The sequence below is a fragment of the Dipodomys merriami genome, unplaced genomic scaffold (assembly GCF_024711535.1).
Source record: "Dipodomys merriami isolate MVZ:Mamm:240054 unplaced genomic scaffold, mDipMer1.0.p SCAF_10, whole genome shotgun sequence".
Classification (NCBI taxonomy): Eukaryota; Metazoa; Chordata; class Mammalia; order Rodentia; family Heteromyidae; genus Dipodomys; species Dipodomys merriami.
In genome coordinates, this window is record NW_027202271.1 from 12,679,796 (window position 1) to 12,703,311 (window position 23,516).

General features: G+C 42.9%; 2 protein-coding genes across 2 annotated transcripts; one reads left to right on the plus strand and one right to left on the minus strand.

Moving 5' to 3' along the window:
• Nucleotides 1-12,196: 12,196 nt before the first annotated feature.
• On the plus strand, nt 12,197-14,366 carry Or5bs1 (olfactory receptor family 5 subfamily BS member 1). Its single transcript, XM_070037361.1, has 2 exons — nt 12,197-12,969; nt 14,204-14,366. Exons 1-2 carry the CDS (start codon nt 12,197-12,199, stop codon nt 14,364-14,366), a joined length of 936 nt encoding a protein of 311 aa, XP_069893462.1.
• Nucleotides 14,367-19,252: 4,886 nt separating this feature from the next.
• Nucleotides 19,253-22,049, minus strand: Lalba (lactalbumin alpha). Its single transcript, XM_070035083.1, has 4 exons — nt 21,917-22,049; nt 20,651-20,809; nt 20,157-20,232; nt 19,253-19,313 (listed from the first exon to the last, which is right to left on the minus strand). Exons 1-4 carry the CDS (start codon nt 22,047-22,049, stop codon nt 19,253-19,255), a joined length of 429 nt encoding a protein of 142 aa, XP_069891184.1.
• Nucleotides 22,050-23,516: the final 1,467 nt, after the last annotated feature.

The following is a 23,516-nucleotide window of genomic DNA, read 5'->3' on the forward strand; positions in this document are numbered from 1 at the left end:
TGAACAGAGATGCAGGAGGATAGGAAAAGAGTTTGTGCTGTGCTTGAACTTGAGGTAGAGTTTTAGACCACTGACTCTCTCTCTCGCTACACTGACACTGAAAAATGAAATGCACAAAATTATACTTGTTTTATATATGAACTCCATATAATTGGTCTTTTCTTTGTTCTACTTGCTTACAAAATCACCAGCAGTTTCTTACCGGATTGCAAAAATGCTGTATCTCCTGAATTGATCATTTATGTATCGTATATTTCAGGCTTTATTATTTTTTTCTGGTTGATATCCTCTGCTATAGATCTTTTTCTAGTAATTACTTTCCCTCTTCCTTCCTTCCTTCCTTCCTTTCTTCCTTTCTTTCTTTCTTTCTTTCTTTCTTTCTTTCTTTCTTTCTTTCTTTCTTTCTTTCTTTTTCTTTTTTTTTGCCAGTTGTGCAGCCTGAACTTAGGCCTGAGCACTGCCCCTCAGCTCTTCAGCTCAAGGCTAGTGGTCTACCACTTAAGCTTATGTGGTACTGAGGAATCAAACCAAGGGCTTCATGCATGCAAGGCAAGCACTCTACCACTGAGCTACCTTCCCAGCCCCATACTTTATTTCTTTTATCATTTTAAAAATAGGGGGTTTGTGCCAGGTGCCAGTGGCTCACACCTGTAATCCTAGCTACTCAGGAGGCTGAGATCTGAGGATCACAGTTCAAAGCCAGCCTGGGCAGAAAAGTTCGTGAGACTCTTATCTCCAATAAACCACTAGAAAACTGGAAGTGGCGCTATGGCTCAAGCAGTAGAGCGCTCACCTTGAGCTGAAGAGCTGAGGGATGATGCCCAAGCACAGAGTTCAAGCCCCACAACTGACAAAGAAAGAAAGAATAGAAGATTTGTTTTGTTTTGAGAGTACTGGGTTTGAACTCAGGGCCTTGTGATTACTAGGCAGGTGCCTTAATTTCTGAACCATGCCCCCAGTCCTTTTTGCTGTATTTTTGAAATAAGATCTTGCATCTGTGTCTGAGTAGGCCTGAACCACAGTCCTCCTATTTACATTTCCTGCATAGCTGGGATGATAGTTGCCAGCCTCTATGCCCAGCTTTATTGGTTGAAGTGTGATCTTGGTAACTCTTTGCCTGAAATTGTCTTGGGGCTCAGTCTTCCCAATCTCTGCCTTCTGAGTAATTGAAATTATAAGATAAACCACTATGCCAGGCCAAACAATAGTCTTCAAACTCTATGTAAATTCCAACTTTAAAAATAAACTATATTGACACCTCTATAACAAATTGCAAGTTTGTTTGTTTTGCTGGTATCAAGATTTGAACCCAGGGCCTCACACTTGTTCGGCTGCCATTCTAACATTTGAGCCATGCCTCCAGCCTAGATTTTTGCTGGTCATTTCAGAGAGTCTCATTGATTTTTCTGCCTGGTCCAGCCTTGAATTATGATCCTCCAGATCTCAGTATATTGAATAACTAGGGCTCTGGGCATGAGCTACCTCCTGGATATGTTTGCTTTGTTCTGATAGTTCTCTTTTCCCTCTGTCACATACATTCCCCTCTCTCCAAGTTCATTTATATTCTTGGGTTTTGTCAAAAACACATTATCTTTATATTATTGAGCTTTTTTTTTTAGTAGTACTAGGATTTGAACTCAGGATGTCACACTTGCGAAGCAAATACTCTACTCCTGAGCCATGCCTACAGACATTTTATGCTTACATAGACCTAAATTACAGACCTGCCCCAGCACCAGTCCATCTCTCAGGCTTACCAGAAAGAAGCTCCAGGCTTGCTATCCCCACCCTATCCCTCAGGAATATAATCATCACAACAACCCCAGACCCCATACCAGCACCACTCAAGCAACTTCCAGGCTTTTCCCAGACTCAATCCAGCACCCCTGGCTCCAGTTCCAGGCTTGGCCCTGCTGACTCAAAATGCAGTACAACTCAACAACAGGCCAGTCTCTGGAGTCCCAGATCCCAGGACCATCACAACCAGACATCCTGAGCAGCCTCAGTCTATAAGCTAGCTTTCCTAGGACTCAGACTCCAAAGCTGATCAAAAGAAAAAAAAAAGTTTCCAACTCAGTATTGCTCAGTAAAGGTACTGTATCCCTCTCCCTGGCCTCTACTCACTAGAGGCTAGCTCCAAAAATATCTCCAAATATAGCCAAATTTCTCCGAAGAAAATAATCACCCCTGTGCAAGAACCAGTGAATCAAATTCACTTAAAATTTTTTCCAAGAAGGCCAAGCACTGGTGGTTCACACCTGTAATCCTAACTACTCAGGAGTCTGAGATCTGAGGATCCTGGTTCAAAGACAGACTGAGCACGAATCAGTGGGACTCATATTCATTTCAGTACCAGAAAACTGGAAGTAGAATTATGGCTCAAAGTGGTAGAATGCTAACCTTAAACCAAAGAGCTTAAGGGCAGAGCCCAGGCCCTGAGTTCAAACCCCATGACAGACAATTTTTTAAAACATTTCCAAGCAAGCCAGGCACCAGTGGTTCATTCTTGTAATTCTAGCTACACAGATCTGAGATCTGAGGATCTCAGCTCAATGCCAGCCTTGGCAGGAAAGTCTGTGAGACTCTTACCTCCAATAAACTATCAAAACAGTTGGAAGTAGAGCTGTGGTTCAAGCGGAAAAGCTTTGGCCTTGAGCAAAAGTAGCTCAAGGACAACAGCCAGGCCCTACATTGAAGCCTAGGCCCAGAAAAAAAAAATTCCAGCAAGAATGAAGTAAGTCATGCTCAGAAAGACAAAACAAAAACATGTTTTCATCCAGGCACAAGTGGCTCACACCTCTAATTCTATCTACTCAGGAGGCTGAGATATGAGGATTCAGCCCAGGCAGAAAAGTTTAGTAAACTACTCAGAAAAAAACTAGTGGCCCAGCCCAAGTGGTAGAGTCCTAGAGTTAAGCACAAAGAGGCTCAGGGACAGTGCCCAGATCCTGAGTTGAAGCCCAGGACCAGAAAGAAAGAAAGAGAAGGAAATTCTCAGCAAGAATAAAGTCAGGCTCAGAAAGACAAAACAAAAAAACATGTTTTCTCTCATGTGAAAGTAATTAGATTGAAATTATAAGAATATATAAGAACATACCTGGGGTCATATGCATATATACACAAACATTAATTAAAATATTGGATAGACAAGGGAAGATTCCAATAGTGTAATTCTTTTTTTCTTTTCCTTTTTTTTTTCTTTTTGTCAGTCATAGGGCTTGAACACAGGGCCCGGGTGCTGTCTCTGAGCATTTTTGCTCAAGGCTAGTGCTCTACTACTTTGAGCCACAGTGCCACTTCTGGTTCTGGTGGCCAATTGTGGATAAGAGTTTCAACAACTTTGATGATGCCTGAGCTGGCTTTGAACTACAATCCTCAGATCTCAGCCTCCTAAGTAGCTAGGATTACAGGCATGTTCCACCAGTGCCTGACTGGCGCAACTCTTTTGGAACAACTAACATAATTTAATGAAATGAATACCAGGACGCTAGAACATGTATTATCAAGAATGAATGGCGAGAGAAGGGAGGGAAAATACAATGTACATAATTGGAAATGGAACCAGGTAATTAAGGGAGAACTGGGGTTAGGAAAGTTGGAGAAGAATGCTGAAAGGGTGACATTGATCAATTTGAATTGTACTCATAAACTGACAGGGCCACTTCTGGTTTTCTGGTAGTTTATTCGAAATAAGAGTCTCACAGACTTTCCTTCCCGGGCTGTCTTTGAACCGTGATCCTCAGATCTCAGCCTCCTGAGTACCTAGGATTACATGTGTGACCCACTGGTGGCCGACTGTATTGCCTTTGTACAGCTATTTAAAAATCATTTTTTTAAATATAAAGGTTTCCAGGCTGCTGACTTGAGCCTCTGAGTGAACAGCCACAATGGTATTCTCTTCTGTGGGATTACAGGGAAAGACTGGATTCCCTGGACCCACAGCAGTTTCTTTTTTCTTTTTTTCAAATTGAAAAAATTACATATTTATTAGAAACTTTGGAAGAAAAACAGTTCAATGTAGAACAAAACACTTGAAGAAAACTATAGTTTAAATTACATATAACTGGGCCCCCATGGCTCATGCCTATAATCATGGTTACTCAAGAGGCTGAGAGCTGAGGATCACAGTTCAAGCCAGCCCAGGCAGAAAAGTCCCTGTGAGAGCCATATCTCCAATTAACCACTCAAAAACTGAAATTGGTGTTACAGCTCAAAGTTGTAGAGAGCTAGCCTTGAGCTAAAGAGCTCAGAGACAGTACCCATGCTCTGAGTTCAAGCTCCACAACCAACAATAAATTAAAAATTAAAAATAAATAAATTACATATAATTTATTACAAACTCTGTACAGGGAAAATAGGATATGACACATGGCAACATAGGATTTCAAGTAACAAAATGCCAGGGCATTTTCCCACTCTTGAGAACTAGGAGTAATCCATATTTTAAAAAATTAAATGATGGACTATTTATACCAAAGTTTAAAACATACCATATGTTATACACAGAAAATTGAATGACCATGAATTTCACAGATTAGTAATACCATATGGTATAAAGAATCTGATTAACTTTTCCATAAAAATCAATACAAGGGAAAGTGGCACTGTGGCCCAAGTGGTAGAGCATTTTCCTTGAGCTGAGGAACTCAAGGACAGCACACAGGCCCAGAGTTCAAGCCCCATGACTAACAACAACAACAAAAAATCAATACAATGCAGTTGAAACAGCCAACATTTCAGAAGGTATCTATTCAACAGAATACTTTCAATCCATGATGTCTGTTTTGTATATTGTCCAGCCCTGTCAATCCCACAATGACAGAGGGTTCTTCTCAAGAAACTCCAGAGATCTGCTTACAGTGACATCATAAAGTTGACGTCCATGGATCTACCAACAGTGGCCAAAACATGCACATCACAGAACAGTTCAGAGATGAGGTCAAGGAGGGTCTTGGGCTCCATCATGAGTATTTTCAGGGTTTCAAGGGACCCTATCACTTTCAAAGTTTCTGATATACTGTCACCATAGAATTTTACCTACTTCTGATGGTACAGAATTCTCCCAAGTCAATATGCACAATTCTGAAGAGGTTCAGAGCAGCTACAATGCCAGTTTTCCCCTGTGAACATGGTTGTTTCTACAATGTATTTTTTACATTTATACATTTATTTTGTGTTTCATCTATTGTTTTTACAGATATTTGTAATTGACTTAATCCTATTCACATTAATTTATTATCCTTCTCATTTCTACTCCTTACCTGGTAATTTTTCTACTCTTCAATATGGGACGAGCTAACTTCTTAAAACTGAGATCCTAGCAAGGCTCTAGTATCTCCGATCTTTAACCCAAGCTACACAGGAGGTTGGGATCTGAGAATTGTCCTTTGAAGCCAGCATGGGCAAACAAGTTCATGAGATTCTTATTTCTAATAAAACATTAAACATCAGAAGTGGATCTATGGCAGGTCATACAGCACAAGTCTTGAGGATAAAATCTCAAGAAAGTGCCAAACTCCAAAGTTCAAGAAGCAGGACCAGCACCAAATTTAAAAAATCAATGAAGTTATGAGAGCACCAAAACATACTTCTTTCCTTGCTTGTTCCTTCTCTTTGTAGATCTGGCATTAGATGTCCTCACAAAGGTGTTGGCCACTATATCTAGACATCTGACCTGTTGTATTCTGGCACAAAAAAAAAAAAATTGGGGTAAGGAATTTTCCTTAGGATTTTTCTCACATCTCATCCCTGTGTTTTGATGGGTGAATCATGGGGTTCACCTGTGTGAACTCTAGTTTCCTGAGGTAGAACTCAAACATTGGACAGTTTCGTTCCTGGAAGAATTTCCACTGGTCTAAGGAAATTTCTTTCAATGCTATACTTTCTACATCTGGCTGTGGCTTTAAAAGTTTCAGATGAGAGTACATTCTCATATCTGGTTGGTGTGTTCTTTCTCTCTTTTTCTCCTGCTTTGGGATCTCCTGCCTATTAACTCATCATCACTGTGTCTGTTAACATATCTGCTTTTCTGGGTATAAAAGAGGACATAGGCATGCTGACTCAACACATGAAACATCACAGCTAGTTACTTTATTAGCATCATCCATTTTATACCGCTGGCCATTCCCAACTTTTATGTAAGAGAAATATGTCCATTGTGACTGCTCAACCCAGCATGAACCAGCACCACATAGAAGTCATACATAAGCAGTTCCTCACTCTGCTGAGGCATGGATGCTTACATATCAAGATTCTCAGGAAACTGCACTTCCCTATCAACTTTGTCCTCTGTCAAAGACAAAATTTTTTTCAGTACAAGGATGAGGACCTTAGAGGCACTTTGCAGTCAAGGTCTTGGAAGCAGACACTTTCTGTAGACAAGCCGCACAATGATAAGGAGTCTTCCCCACTCAACTCTTCAGGCTTTACTAGCCTTCCCAAAACCTGGCCAACAGTTGGAGCTCCCAAGATATCCATCATGAGGGTCAAAGGGTCTGAAATGCTATGGCAAGGGAGACACTTGATTTTAGACCTCCAGTACCCTCCAAAGATTTCACTGATTAGGCTGAGCTCCTGAGCTGGAAGATCTAAACCCTTGGCACAAGATGGACAGGATTTCTCCATGGAATCAAAGATGAACATCAGAAATGCATGGGCATCTTCTGCTTGTACATGTGGAAGCCAGCCCCTGGGGCATAAGAAGGCTGAATTATGTCCCCAAGTGCTGAAAAGCCCTTTTTTCATGTGAGCTTGCATCACACATACCATGCAGGTTTTCTGATGGCAAGGCATCTAGGAGGTCCCACAGGACAGAATGTAGCTGGCAAGTGGGCCTGTGTGAGTCAGACACTGCAGGGTGGCATTCAACTAGCAACTGTTTCCTGTGTTCTGCAGGCCAGCACCAACCATGGTAGGTTGCTTCCAATTCAGACAAATGTGCTTTCTTGGAGCCAGTTCTGTCTGTAAAGGAGACATATCTTTCTGAATGTTTGTTCCCAAAGAACGTTCCAAATTCAGTTTAGTGGTCTCCATAACTCCAGGAGCTTAAATCTCCCTCTTATACTCAGAGCAAATGATGCTTCTTCCTCAGAAGTAGCTGCCAAATGATGTTTTTTCCTCTCCTCTCCTCTACTTCAGCTTCTTTTATAGCTCAGCCCCTCCTGCCATGGCTTCTCCTTAGAATTGTTTTCTGCCTCGATCCCTAAGATCCACCCATCTCTACCTACAAGTAAAACCATTCAGCTTCTAGTTTTGAGTTGAGCTGGGATTATAGGGCATGGTCTTTCAATTACCAGGAGTGCTCAAGGTAAACCTGTTCCCATTCTCTATTGATTGAGCATGTGATAGACAGAATATTTGAAAACTTGTCAAAGGCACAAATTGGGACTGGATTCCAGTAATGACATTTTAGATGTAGAATATTTCAGGAGCCAGTCTTCTCTTTCCCATTCTAATTGTTATCACATGCAGACTTAGGAGTCACTCTTAGAAAACAGAAAAGGCAAGAAGGGAAAGGAAAGGAGAGGAGGGAAGGGAAAGGGAAGGGGAAGTAAAGGCCTTTTTTTTGGGGGGGGGGGGAGGTTGCAGTCCTGGGGCTTGAACTCAGGGTCTGTGTGCTATCCCTGAGCCTCTTTGTACTTAAGGCTAGCTCTCTCACTTGAGCCACAGAGCCAATTTTGACTTTTTCTTAATAGTTTATTGGAGATAAGAGTCTCACATACTTTCCTGGCCAGACTAGCTTTGAACTGCGATCCTCAGATCTCAGCCTCCTGAATAACTAGTACTACAGGCATGAGCCCCCAGCGCCTAGCTGATCTTTTTTGTTGTTGTTGTTTTGTTTTGTTTTCTTTTTTGTCGGTCGTGGGGCTTGAACTCCAGGCCTGAGCGCTGTCCCTCAGCTCTTCACACTCAAGGCTAGTGCTCTACCACTTGAGCTACAGCGCCACTTCCCTAGCTGATCTTTAGAAGTTTCTATATACCTGTCTCTGTGTACAGCTTTTGCCTTGAGCAGACCCACAGAAAAGAAGGATCATGTACATTCCAAGCCTCAACTCAGCAACAAAGTTCACAGTGATGCTCACCATTTTTATTATGACCAGGATGCTTAAGAAACAAAGAACTTAGATCTGAAAGCCTGAAAAATAGGATATAATAGAGCCTACACATCTGTGTTCTTGCTATACTAATTACAATTGCTACATTACAGCAACAGCCCAGATGCCCTAAACTGATAGATGGGGGGAAAAAAACCAGATGATACTGTTATAAGGTAAAATCTCAGTCACAAGAAAACAGAGAAGCCACATTTTGAAAGGTTGAATTGGGAATCTTTATTAGAGAGAGAGTGTCTGCAGGTGGACTCCTGTCTCAAACTCCTGCAGCCCAGAACAGAGCTAACACAAAGCTTTTAAAGACAAAAACCACATGCTTTGGGGTAGGGACCAAGCCCTTAAAAAAAAGTGGACCATATTAGGAAATCTCGATTTAGGGGTAAATGCCTCAAACCTTCCAGAGATGAGGGAACCAAGCTATTTAGGGAGGTTAATCCAGGGTCAGTATTCTCTGTAGAAAGAGCTCACTCTCCTAAGGTTAAACAGCATGACATCTGTAATTCAGTGAATGGCATCTCTCACCTCTAGGCTTTCCAGCTCTGGGTTAAAAGCCCCCTCCACCCAGCAGGGTACCAGGATGGCTGTGAGAAGTTACTAAGACTCAGCCTCCTCACTTCAATACTACAAATTTGAATTTCAGGACCCCTCAAAGATCCATGTTGCTGCTGCTTCTCTACTGCTGTTAAGGAGTGATAGAGAGCCTGGTGAGAGGTCTTTAGATCATTGGTCATACCCTTGAAGGGAATTGTAAGAAGGAAAACCTCTTCCTTTTTTCTCTTTTCACATCCTGGCCTTGAGGTAAACCATTTTTGCTTGACCACACATTCCCACCATGAGATGAAATCAGTCTTTTTCTCTTTATAGGTTATCTCAACTATCTTATAATGGCAATAATAATGATAAAAACTAGGGAAGCCAGGCACCAGTGGTTCATAACTGTAAACTATGCGGGAGGCTGAGTTCTGAGGATCATGATGTGAAGTAAACCCAAGCAGTAAAGTCCTTGAGACTCTTATCACCAAGTAACCACCAAAAAACCAGAAGTGGGGTTGGGACTCAAATGGTAGAGCACTAGCCTTGAACACAAAAACTCAAGGACAACACCCAAGCCCTGAGTTCAAGCTTAAGAACCAGCACAAAAATAAATAAATAAATAAAGAGCTGAAGAACAGGGATGAGAAATAATACTGACTTTTAGGGTATATTATCATGCAAGCAATATTGAATTCTCTTGATAATTGTTAGCTCAATGAGCTCCCTTCCCATAGCTTTGCATGCTCCTTTCCTACGCAACACTAGGCCCATTTGGTAAAGGCAGGAAATAATCAGCCTCCAACCCCCTTTACCTTGGGATGGCACTCCTCTGGGGTAGCCACCACCATATAAGGCAGCAAGAGCCCCTTAGAGTGACCTTTGGGTCTGGGTAGCTACAGGGTCATAAATCCTAATCCACCATGATAAAGCCCCTGGCCCTCACTTCCACACCAGGGTCTCCACCTGCTAGCCCTTTCTAACCCCTCCTAAACCTTCTAGGTTATATAGGTCACCTCAGACAATAGCCAGCACTTCTCACTTCTCTCTTATGAAAGGGGGTCTTGCTGGTCCCTTTGCTGGCAATAAACCTTTTCTTTGTTCTTTATACCTGGATGTGTGCATGGTTTTCTGGCAAAGTCTAATATACAATAATGTTACTGAAGAAATATATGATTTGGAAATTCACATGAACTCTGACATTTGACTGACCATAATCCAGTTTATCAAAGAGATTGTAATACTATGACTTGAGTGACTTGTTACTCTCATGACAATAAGCAAGTCAACTTTCCTTTAAGCAAAGCAAGAGTAATTTTGGCTTCCCAGACTTTACATTCAAGTCTATTGAGCTGCCAGATGTGTTCAATGTGAATAGTGTTTAATTTGAGGCTATTGTAAAAAAAATAGTTGCAATAAAAATAATTGCAAAAAAAATGTGATTTCTGAGATACTTTTGTCCCAGTCCTGAGGTTGAAACTCAAGGCACTGTCTCTGGGCTTTTGTGCTCAAGGCTAGCCCTCTACCACTTGAGCCACAGCTCCAATTCCAGCTCATGGACTTTCCTTCCCAAGCTGGCTTGGGATCCTCAGATCTCAGCCTCCTGAGTAGCTAAGATTACAGGTATGAGCCACCAGTACCCAGCCTGAGATATTTTCTAAGTAACACAGGAAGTAAAAAAAAAAAAAAAAAGATGATGGGTCACCCCAGGGCCCTCTTGTATGATGTAACCTAGTAAAATAGAAATAATACTGGGGAGGAGTAGTTGACCCTGAAGAACCCATCAGAACTAGAGCTGCCTTCTGCTTAAGAATCTCCCCAAGGTTGTTTCTTATTCTCCAGGGTCTGAAGCTAAAATCAAGTCCCTTTGCCCATGGTTATTTGTAAAAAGAGAGTCAAACAAACAAAAAAAACGTTGCCTTTTGAAAGAAAGACTATGGGGATATTTCTTAACTGGGAAGTTCCAGAAAAAGGTCAAAGGAAGAACACAAAACTCTAGTCAGCTGTGGCTTTTGTTCTTGTTCGAAAAGATGTCATATCTGGATCCTGAGGGCAGCTGTTGGTGTATGGAGTTCAGGTAAAGATGAATCTTCTCATTTAAAGCCATCTTCTCCTTAAAATTACCAGCTCTAGTAACCTCTAGTAACCTCTGAGGGTAGCATTCATGAACACAACAGAAAACAGATCCTCAGTTATAACTCACAGAATTATCCCTTCAAGGGGTAGGAAGGCAGCCCAATACACAGGTATATATACTGCCCAATATACAGGTGTGCCTTTATCTCTTCTCACCGTGCAGAGAAGAATTTCATATGGCTGTGATGTATCCAGGTTGGTCCAAGTTTGATCCTCACCTTTATGAATTCTCAAGTCCTGAGATTATGGTGAAATGAGGGGGATCATAGATTCACAGAACCCAGGCAATGGGAAGACCTTGGAAGAGCCAATGTGGAAAGCCCTCACCTACATTTTAGGGGCTTCTCACTGTCCTGCTTGCTATGAAACTCTATCACTCTGTTTGGGTTCTCACAGAGAGGAGAAGGGGTGTCTGTTTAGCAGCAAGATAGTCAAAGAAGATAATTTTCCCCTTCTTCAGAGCTTCTATCACAGAACCTATTATGAAAACACTCCAGTTTTCCCCATATACTTTTGTGCTTTTTGTACTGTGTGTGTGTGTGTGTGTGTGTGTGTGTGTGTGTGTGTGTGTGTGTGTGTGTGTGTGTGTGTGTGTGTATGTGTGTGTTAGCCCAATTGGGCTTACATGTGCATCAATCTCTACCAGGGCTTGAACTCAGAGGCCTAGTTCTCTTGCTTGGCTTGCTTGCTCACAGTTGGCACTCTGCAACCTGAGCCACATCTCCAGCCCTGTATTGTGTTAGCTAATTGGAGACAGAATCTTATTAACATTTCTGCCCTGGCACGCTTCCAATCAATAGCTACAATTACAGGCAAAAGCCACTGACACCCAGCCTTCCAGATTGTTCTTTTGTTGTGTTTTGCTTTTATTGCTTTTTTAATAAAAACCTCAAGTAGCAGACAAGAGAAAGACTTGCACCATCATCAAATGTCAAAATAGCTCTGTCAATCATTCAAACATTGATCACGGTCTGTCAAAAAGATGGAAAGCTAAAATGTTTGTGACTGATTCAATATGTCAGTCATCCCTTCTGTGGCTTGACCCCAACATCCTTTGTAATCAGAAAAGAATACTTCCTAGTGTCCTGGAATCTGCCCTGAATACCCTTCCTTTCCTCTGTACTCAGAATAATTTTTGTTCTCATCTCTTTCCTTTCTAGGTCTGATCTCCATCACCCATCTTCCCCATCTTCTCCACTTTATCCAGAAGGCTACAGCCCAGAGTTAGCAAGTGCTGATAAATTCTGATGCAGCAGGGCCACCTCTACCATATAATCTGTCCTACTTGGATCAACTTCAAAGCTTTGTGTGTGAGCCACAGGTGCCCGGCAGGAAGATTTATGACTCACACCTGAGACAGGTAGCCCTTCTGAACTATGTTTTTAGTTCCCCTCCTCTGAAAGGCATCTTGATTACCCATGGAAGTTAGGAATGAGACCACCATCACTGAGTTTATTCTCCTAGGACTCAGCAACAACCCTAGGATCCAGGTATTACTTTTTGTGCTATTCTTGGTGATTTACCTCTTGACCCTCTTAGGGAACTTGTTGATGATGCTGGTGATCACTGTTGATTCTCACCTCCACACACCCATGTATTTCTTCCTGAGACACCTCTCCTTCCTGGACACTATCTATTCCTCTGTCATTGTGCCTAAACTGCTAGAGAACCTTCTTTCTCAAAGGAAGACAATATCCTTTGTCGGATGTTTCACCCAGATGTCTCTGGTCATATTTGCTGGGTCCACTGAAGCTTGCCTCCTTTCTGTCATGGCCTATGACCGGTATCAGGCTGTATGCCACCCTCTCGTGTATGTGGCAGCTATGAACAGGAAGGTATGTACTGGCCTGATCGGTGCATCCTGGGCCATGGGAATCAGTGCTGCAGTAGTCAATGCCCTCTTTCTAGCTCAGCAGCACTTCTGTGGCCACAACCTCATCCATCATTTTGCCTGTGAGATTCCTCCAGTCCTCATGATGGTCTGCTCTGATGCCTACACTAGCATCATCTCCCTCCTGATCACCGTGGTGTTCCTGGGATTTGGCACTTTTGCCCTCTTGCTGGGTTCCTACAGCTGTATCATTGTCACAGCCCTGAGAGTCAACTCTGCCACAGGTCGGAGAAAGATCTTCTATACCTGCTCTTCTCACTTCCTTGTGATCACCATCTTTTACGGCTCAGGCATGTCCAGGTATGCCATTCTACACTTCTTGCTTTGTGTGTGCTGGTACTGGGGCTTGAACTCAGGGCCTGGGCACTGTCCCAGAGCTTTTTCAGTCAAGCCTAGCACTCTACCACATGAGCCATAGTTCCATGTCCAGCTCTTTGCTGGTTCATTGAAGTCTCATGGGTCTTCTTTTACCCTGGCTGGCTTTGAGCCTTGATCCTCACATCTCAGCTTCCTGAGTAATGAGGATTGCAGGTGTGAGTCATTAGCACCCAGTTTATGCTACAAATCTCAATAGTAACTTCTAGAGTCATGAATGTTGGACACAGTAGCAGCATTTGAAAACTAAGCACAAAGTGTTTCAAGAAACACTCATCACAAAATGAGAGCAGTGTGTCTGTACTTTTGTATAAATTGAGTATTAGTCCAATGAGCTCCCTTCCCATAGTGTAGCATGCTCCCTCCCCTTTCCACAGTTTAGCATGCTTCTTTCCTAGGCAACACTAGGCCCGTGTAGTAAAGACAGTAAAAAATCAGCCTCCAACCCTCCTTTATCTTAAGATGGCACTCCTCTGGGGCAGCTACCACCATGTAGGGCTACAAGAGCCCCTTAGTGGGACCTTCAGGTCTGGGCAGCTGCAGGGCCCCTTATCTACTACTACCATAAATCTACTACCATCAATCCTAGGCTGCCATGATCCACATGTCCACATGTCCATACCGGGGTCTCTGCCTCCTAGCCCCTTCTTGCCCCTCCTAGCCTCAGTAGGTTGTATAGGTCGCTTCAGACAATAGCGGGCACTCCTTCGCACTCCTCTCTCAAGGAAGGTCCCTTTACCAGCAAGAAACCTTTCCTTTGTTCTTTGTACTTGGATGTCTGTGTAGTTTTCTAGCACAGTCTAATATACTCTATCATCGAGGGGGGAAAAGGATTAACTCATTTTGTCCTCATAGCCTAGGCAAGATGCTTTGAAGAGTATCAGGTGCTATGTAAAACCATGCAATTAGTTTGTTTGTTTTTTTTCTAATGTGCTGCAGAATTTCTTTTCTGCCTTAGGGCAGTTTCTATAACTTTCTATGTGAGACTTAACATGTTTGCAAAATCAGAAATGACAGACTTCTCACTAATCGACATTTCTAGATACTGCCAGCAGTGATCATGACCCTTGGCAGAATTGGCAGGGATGGACCATTGCTGCCAGCAGCTTTGTGGCCATTGCCCTAGCTCCATTTGCTACTTTTTGTAATTCCCTACAAGGTACATGATTGCAGCATCTGGCTCAGTCCTGGATCAAGTGCTATCAGTGCAGTATAGTGTGGTGACCCCAATGCTGAACCCCTTCATCTATAGCCTGAAGAACAAAGAAGTGAAGGCAGCTCTGCAGAGGATGCTGGTCAAGAAGTCAAGGCTGACCTTCTAACCCAGACACGCCTTCCTCCCCAGGAAGAAAAGTTACAGAGAGAAGAATGTCACCATCCAGCCATCGCAGCATCCCAAAACAGAGACTTCATTTCTTAAGGGGAACTTGAAGTTAATTCAAGGGAGATAAGGAAACCTCCATAACAAGGCTTATACCTGTGGTTCAGGTGGTAGAGCACCAGCCAAGGAGCAAAGCATCACGTACCAAGTTGGATTCTTGTGAGAGAAAAAAGAAAAAGCTCAGGGACAGCACCCAGGCCCTCAGGACAGGTTTCCCCACCTTACCCCCCACCCAAGCAAAAGCACCTAAAGTAAATCCTAACAAATACTCAATAAAAATATGGGCATCTTACGGAATGAATGAATAAGTGGCGGGCTCATCTGATGAGACAATTCTAGGAAATGGGAGAATTCAGTATCCCTTATTTATAGGTGGGGAGGGTCATGGGTCTTTAACTCAAGGCTTGGGTGCTGTCCCTGAGCTTTTCTGCTCAAGGCTAGCACTCTACCACTTGAGCCACTGGGCTACTGCTCGTTTTCTGTTGGTTAATTCAGACCACAGCCTCCTGAGTAACTAGGATTACAGTGTGAGCCCCTGGCACCTAAATGATTCCCCCTTGTAAAGTATGTTTCCAGCTGGGTGCTGGTGGTTCACACCTATAATCCTAGCTACTCCTGAGGCTGAACTCTGAGGATTGTGGTTTAAAGCCAGCCTGGGCAGAAAAGCCTGTGAGACTCTTGTTTCCAATTAAGCACCAGAAAAGCAGAAATGGCCCTGTGGCTCAAGAGGTAGAACACTAGCTTTGAGCAAGGAGCATTAGGGACAGCACCCAGGCCTCATATTGAAGCCCCATGATTGACAAAAATAAAATAAAATATGTTTCCTAGCTGGGTGCTGGTAGATTATGTCTGTAACTCTAGCTACTCAGGAGACCGAGATCTAAGGATCACAGTGTGAAGCCAACTCAGGCAGGAAACTCTGTGAGACTTTTATCTTCACTTAGCCACCAAAAAGCTAAACCTCAAGTGCTAGTCTTAGGTAAAAATGTTTAAGGACAGCACCTAGGCCCTGAGTTCAAGCTCCAGGACTGGCACCAAAAGATGAATAAGTAAATAATAGAATAAAAGTTTCCTGAGAAAGGGCAGAAGCAGATCTTCTGCCTAATAGTATCCGTGTCCTCCATGCCTGTATATCCCGCTTCCAATTGGCTGTGTTAGATAAATGGGAAACTGAGGGAATAAGATATCAGAGTAAGACAATGTATATTAATGAACATTTAGTAGTTTGCAATAAAAATCCTGCCTTCACAACAAGATCAGTGTCAGAATGAAATATGGATATTGGGTCTAAGTAACATGCCTTATTCTCACAACCATCCTGGTGCCTTGCTGGATGGTGGGGGCTTTTCACCCAGCTCTGAAAAGCCTACCGGTGAGATAGGCCATTCTTTGAATATGTAGATCTATCATGCTGTTTTAGCCCCAGGAAAGCTTTGTTACAGAAAATGCTTGCTCTTGATTATTCCCCCCCGATGGTTTGATTTACTTGCCCATGAGTATTTCCCCAGATTTGATGTACTCAACCCTTAATCTTCCCCTATGTGGCTTGCTTTGCTCACCCATCAGTATCCCCCTATATGATCTGCTTTTGTGGGCTTGGGTCTTCACCCCAAACATGTGGTTTTTGCCTTTAAAAGCTTTGTACAAGCTATTTTCTGGGCTGCTGGTCTTTAGGACAGGAGTCCACCTGCAGTCACCAGCTTTCTAATAGATTCCCAATTGACCTCTCAAAATGTGGCTTCTCTGTATCTTGTAATCAAATTCCTGTGTAACAAGAAAACAAAAGCAGGTGGGAGAAATCAGGACACGCCAGAAGCTCCCTATCATTGACTCAATCTGAGTCTTCTTCACCCAGAGCTTAGTAAATGCTCTGTACTCTGACAGTCATTCTCCTGAACCTCCCTACCTCACACCTGAACATGGAGGGACCATTTCAGATTCTTACCTGGTTCAGGATCTCATTCCAGGCCTAGAGGAAGGAGAAGGAGTTGGAGAAAGCAAAGCAAAGATATTCAGCTCCCAAGAAATTTCTCAAGAAGAGAGCAATAGCTTTCTGTTCTGTTTCACCTAAAGACCAGTAGGTCTATATTAGTTAAGACTGCTTCCATTAGGGGATAGGGTATGCTTAGTGGTAGAGCACTTGCTTGGCATGTCTGAGTCCCTGGGTTCAACCTTCAGCGCCACCACCATTTCATCATGCTGTTTCTTCGTGTCAGGTGATTGATATGTCAATGGGCAGGTAAATTATTGTGATTGTGGTGATCATTTCATAGTATACACATATATCAAAACATCAAGTTGCATATATTAGTTATATAACTTTTACTTAGATGAAGAAAGAGGAGGAAGAAGAGAAAAAGAGAAACCACTAACAATTACTCTGTATATTATAAAGATGAATCTAGTCACACATGCCTAGATAAAGAAGCCAAACTATCTATTTTCTCAAGACAATTTATAATTCAAGGGTTACCATATTAAACACTGAAAAAAAGAAATATATAAGCCAATGGAATAAAACAAGTAGGAATAAGCGTTTTCTCAAGAACCACAAATGTTGAGTATGTATGCCTGAGAGTGTCAGTTGTCCCCAAAACAGAAATTTTTGTTTTGTTTACTTGTTATATTGAGTATTAGAGCACAACCCCAACTGTCTTTTTTTTTCTATTCTCTTTTTTTCTTTGTACAAGTATTGGAGCTTGACCTCAGAGCCTTGTGATTTCCCTTAGCTTTTTCACTCAAGACTAGTGTTCTACCATTTGAACCATAGCTCCACTTCCGGTTTTTTACTGGTTAATTGGAGATAACAGTCTCATGATTTGTCTGCCCTCATTGAACCATAATCTTCAGATCTCAGCCTCCTGAGTAGCTAGAATTATAAATGTGAACCACCCACACATGGACATCTCTGAGGCTGTAACTGTAGCAACTTAATATGCGATGGACATCTAAAGGTGGGAACTAGAGAAACCTCATTAGGTCTTTGAAGCTGTGTCCTCAAGGGAGTTTGTAGAGTCCCAGAGATATTTCTCTCTGGCTTTCTCTTTCTTTCTCTCTCTGGGTCTCTCTGTGTGTCTTTCTTGTGTCTGTCTCTGTCTCTCTCTGTCTTGCTCTCTCCCTCTTTTCCCTTTCTTTCCTTGTCTCCCTCCTTTTCCCCCACATCACCTTGTCTTCCCTCCTCCTTCTTACCCTCTTCTCCCTACATCTCCCTCTCCCCCAACATGCCCCCAGTCTACCAAATGGAAGCCATCAGCTGCTAAATGCACTCCTGCCATGTGTGCTGCCATCTATCAGGGCTAACCAATAGGTGAAACTTTGAAGCTCCAATACTGGAAGCTAAATCATCTTTTTATCTCTTTAGTTGCCTCCAGTATTTCAGAGAAAATTTAACTAACAGCCAGTATTATGAGCCTGAGTGCTGACTACAGCACATCCCTAGCTTTTCATGTGTGTGTGTGTGTGTGTGTGTGTGTGTGTGTGTGTGTGTGTGTGTGTGTGTGTGTGTGTGTGTGTGTGTGTGTGTGTGTGTGTGTGTGCCTTTCCTGGGGCTTGATCTCAGGGTCCAGGTGCTGTCCCTGGGCTTTTTTTTGTGTGGGGAGGGAATGGGAAGGGAGGTCGAAACTGGAACTCCAACTGGGTATCCAACACTTTCACTCATTGGCTGGTACTCTATCACCTGACACACACCTCCAACTCCATCCCTGAGCTTTTTTGCCCAAGGCTAGCACTCTACCACTTTGAGCCACAAGTCCACTTTCATCTTTCTGTCTTTTTTTAAAATAGTAAATTGGAGATAGTTAGGTATTTAACTAGGTAGGTTTAATTAGTAGCTGGTAAAGACAACACCACATGCTTTCAGGCAGGAAGAGAAGTTTATTTTACCAAACTGTTTGCCCCACACACCCCATGCAAGGTGGAAAGCACATAGCCGAAAGAAGGGGCGGGCTGAGATCTGACCTGGGTTTAAGGAAGGAAGGAGAGGGGAGAAGGTACATCCAGGTGAGGAAAGTTGTGGCCACACTGGATGCAGATGTGACCTCAGGGTCAGGACTGTGACCGGGGCAGCCCAGGATGTGACCTCCAGGTGTGCCAGTTACTTAGGTGGCACAGGTACTGGGTAGACACTTAGCCAAGAGGAGAGAGGAGCCTGCCTCACCTTCCCAGAGACAAGAGTCTCAAGAACTCTACTACCAGGCTAACTTCAAACCGGCAATCCTCAGATCTGTCTCCTGAGTAGCTAGGATTACAGGCATGATCCACCAGCACCCAGCTTGTTAATGTTTTTATCATCTCTGCTATTAGTCCTTTGGGGAGGAGACTTTTTTTTAAAAAAAATCCTTGAATCTTTCTGCGGTTTCTTAAATGCAAGAGATGAGCAATAAAAGTTGTTTGCACTGAGATAAAAGGCATCAACTGCATCTTCCTATAATAAGTTCAGCCTGTTTGTCCAGTAGAGATGGAAGATGGCTCTGACCTATGACCTTTGTGCTTCCCTCCACACATACACACCCTACCTCTTCCTTTTCCCTGTTAGAAGAAAACATAACCAGCCACCCCAAATCAGGTCCTTTATTCAAGACACAGATGGAATCTCTTGCAGTTTTGAACATGCCATCAGGGGCCCTGCACTGAGCAAGGGTCTGAAGTTCAGTACACCAGCCTTGAATCTTGGGAGAACAGTCCTCAGGAGACCAGGGGTGTCACTCTAGGGTCCAGGGCTCAGAGACAAATCAGCTTCAGGGGAGGTTGAAAAGGCAAATGAGGTAGCATTGGGGAGAAGGGGGTCCAGGAGCGAGGAAAGAGCCTCAGCTACCAAGTCAGCGGCGTCTACAACGTCTCACAGCGCCACTGTTCCAGCTTCTCAGAGCACAGTGCTTTGTGGGCCAACCTGATCAGGAAGAGAGGGACAAAGGGAGCTGGATGAACGAGTCTTAGATCAAATTTCCATTGAGCTTCTTCCAAAGGAGGGATGAGCTAGAAGAGTTTGGATGGGAATTACACAGACTTTCCCAAATAGATGGTAAGGGTTTCTATGTCATCTAGTGGAGTGGAGGACAAGGAAAAAAAATACTCAACAAGCTTGTAGAAAAACATGTGCAATAATATCAAGGACTTGCTTTAAGGTATGGGAGTTGGCCTGGTAAAGAGAGGCCTGGATATCAACCATCCACTAGGAGAGCTCATTTTCTTCTTTTCTTTACTTTCTTTTTTGTTTTATTTCATTTTATTTTTGTGCTGGTCCTGGGGATTGAACTCAGGGCCTGGGTGCTGTCCCTGAGGGTTTTTTGTTCAAGGCGAGTGCTGTACAACTTGAACTACAGCCCTACTTCTGGCTTTTTGCTGGTTAATTGGAGATAAGGGTCTCAGTGGTTTTTCTGCCCCAGCTGGCTTTAAACCTCAATCCTCAGATTTCAGCCTCTGGAGTAAGTAGGATAAGAGGCATGAGTCACCAGTGCTCAGCCTGAGAGCTCCTTCCTAGAGATTTCTTACACAGGCATATGAAATATAAATATATAAATATATATAATATATAAACAATGATAATTTAATTTTTTAAAAAATAGTTAAATATATCATAGAGGGAATTAATAGACCCTTGAGTCAGCTAAATTAGCTTTGTTCTCATGCCTATATAAGATTAAATGGCCGGGAGGTAGAGAGAGAGGAATATGGAAATGGGCCAAAGAGGTAAGGGGAAGGAGAATAGGGAATGTAGACAATAAGGATTTACCAGTAGTCAATTCCTTTGATATCCAGAATCTTCTGGACACATTTCATGTCGTCAGTGAGGTTATCATCCAGGAGACCTGGCAGGAGATACAAGGAAAGGAAATGAGAGAATTAAGACAGATTATCCAGAAAGATAAGGAGGTTCCCTATTTTCTGAATATAGTAGGCCTGGATCTTTCCATATGAAATGGCAAATAATAATAACAGCTCTCCAGAGTAAGGATTTTTCTTTACTTCTGAGGGACACCACTAGAAGAGCCATCATCTTCATCACATGATACTCAGATAATGCAAAGTAGCAGACTTTGACACTCTCAGAGAGCTCGGGTTACCTAGGCCTATGATAGTTGATGGTCATGAAAACTCCCAAGTTTTTTAGTACAAATCACAGTTTTTGTGGCAGTGAAGCCAAGGTGTGCTTGGTGCCAAAAGGGACATTATCCCCCAGGAAGACTGCAGAAAAACAGAAAAACAGCATGAAAAGAGGCTACTCACTCTCACAGGTGATGTTACAGATGTTCCTTGATTGAGGGATCTGGTGACTCTTACACCAAAAGTTATTGCTGATTTGGAAGAGTCCATACTCTGTGCTGCCATTGTTTTTTATTATGGTTTGTGTGTCAAATCCACTAGTATGAAATATAATACAGGCCCCTGAGGGAAATATGACAAAAAGATATCACAGAGATGTCTAAGATTTGTATAAATAATGAACTACAGTTTCTAGACAGGAAAAAAAAAATGGTTTTCTAGTCAGTCTCCAAAGATAGCAAAAAACCATAGAGAATCTTGATGAGATGGATAGAAACCTAAAGAGGATCAGATGATCAGAGAGAGGAAGGGAAAGCGAATTGTATAAGAGATCAAGACTTTATTGTAGGGGCTGGGAAAGTGGCTCAGTGGTAGAGCACTTGCCTTGCATGCTCAAGGCCCTGGGTTCGATTCCTCAGCATCACATAAGCAAAAAGAAAAAAGCCGGAAGTGGTGCTGTGGCTCAAGTGGTAGAGCGCTAGCCTTGAGCTGAAGAGCTGAGGGACAGCACCCAGGCCCAGAGTTCAGGCCCCCGACCGGACCCCAAAAAAAAAAAAAAAAGACTTCATTGTATTTATAAGCTACTTTGTTGAATAGCAACTCCTTTGTGCAACCATTTAGAGATACAAATAAATTTTTAAAAAAATAAATCCATCCTCAAAGGTGAGGAAATGTTGTAATTATATTCAATGTACAGCATGAAAAATCAAACTACTTAACTTGACTATAGGGACAAGAGGGAGAAAGCGGGAGGGAAAATGATGGAAGGGGTGACACTGATCAAGATGCATTGTATTCATAACCTGACGTATGGAATTGTACCCTCTTTGTGCAATTACTTAATAACAAAATTTTAAAAGAGAGAGAAAGAGATGGGCTGGGAAGTTGGCTCAGTGGTAAAGTGCTTGCCTTGCATGCCTGAGGCCCTGGGTTCGATTCCTCAGCACTACATAAGCAAAAAGAAAAAAGCTGGAAGTGGCGCTGTGGCTCAAGTTGTAGAGCACTAACCTTGAGCTGAAGAGCTGAGGGACAGCGCCCAGGCCCAGAGTTCAGGCCCCATAACCGGACCCAAAAAAAAAAAAAAAAACAAGAGAGAGAAAGAGAAACAATCCAAGGCTATGAGAAAACCATGAGTGAATTATGCAGAAGTGGAGGAGAGAAGATGAGAAGGAAATAAGAGAAAGGAAAAACAGATGAGAAATGGGCAAAGCAAGGGAGTTGGGAACTCACATTCAGGCAAAGTGATACCGCCATAACCATCCAAGTCCTTCAGCACCCAGGGTATCTCACATTTTGTCAGTTGCTTGGCCTGTATGGCAGGAAACAAGATGCTCACCAGAAACAGAAGAACAAAAGACATCATTTTCACTTCCCCAAGAACTTGAAATGGGGACACCAGTGAGCTTCACCTCCTTTTATTCGTGGAGAGAGTCTCAGGAGTCCTTGCATCAAGCTTTATGTCTAGGAAGAGGATGTAGAAAGACTAGTCATGCCAAGACAAAAGCACTGAACTTGCCAGCTTCCTCCCCTCATTTCGCCTTATTTTTTTTCCTCCCCTGTTCCCAATATCTAATCAACACTAAGTATTGTTCTCAGCCCATAGAGAACCTATGTATGACCTACATTTCCCATTTCATTTTATTTATATCTTTGTTTCTTGTAGGGTTAGTTTTAGGAACCAGGATGTCTGAAACCTACTTTAGAAACAAAGAGTGGTTTAGGGGAAGTACAAGTGAGGCAATCAGTAAACAGCAAAGGGGCTGGGAATGTGGCTCAGTGGTAGAGTGCTTGGCTAGTGTGCATGAAGCCCTGGGTTCAATTCCTTGGTACCACATACACAGAAAGAGCTGGAAATGGTGCTGTGGCTCAAGTGATAGAGTGATAGCCTTGAGCAAAAGAAGCTCAGAGAGGGCTGGGAAGGTGGCTCAGTGGTAGAGTGCTTGCCTTGCATGCTTGAGGCCCTGGGTTCGACTCCTCAGCACCACCTAAACAAAAAGAAAAAAGCCAGAAGTGGCGCTGTGGCTCATGTGGTAGAGCGCTAGCCTTGAGCTGAAGAGCTGAGGGATAGCGCCCAGGCCCAGAGTTCAGGCCCCACAACTGGACCCAAAAAAAAAAAAAATACGGTAAGAATTCACAGTCAACTCTCTTCTTCTCCCTAAAGACGTACAGAAGGTGGGTAATGTGGTGTATGTATGTCATCACTGCCCATGATCAGATTTTGAATTTGTCTGGCCAGCAGAGCCATGAAACAAAGTCTATGAAAAGTCCTTTGGTATGGTGGTTCATGGCTAGAGACTGAGAAACAGGGGACATAGTCTGAGAATCAACCACAACTGGGATCCCAAGACTTCCCATTTGGAAACATGGGTCATTTGGCTGAGTGCCAGTAGTCCATACCTGCAATCCCAGCTACTCAGGGGCCTGAGATATGAGGATCATGGTCCATAGGCCTGGGCAGCAAAATCTGTGAGACTCATCTCCAATTAAAAAACAAAAAATAACCCAAAATGGAGGTGTGACTCCAGTGTAGAACACTAGCCTTGAGCACAAAAGCTTAGGGACAGGACCCAGGCTCTGAGATCAAGCCCCAGGACCAGCACCTTACCAAAGAAAAAAAAAGATGGGTAATGTAAAAAGCACATTGAAAATATTTAGCTATCCTACGAGCTATTAGCAGATTCTCCAACCCCTCCAACTACTACATATAAGTAGACACTGTGTTGTCATTTAGACTCAATTTAAATCCAACACTAGTAACTTGTAATGAATTTGTTCATCAGTAAAGAACTGTGTGAATTGGCCACAGAAAGTTAGAAAGAGGGACAGCTAG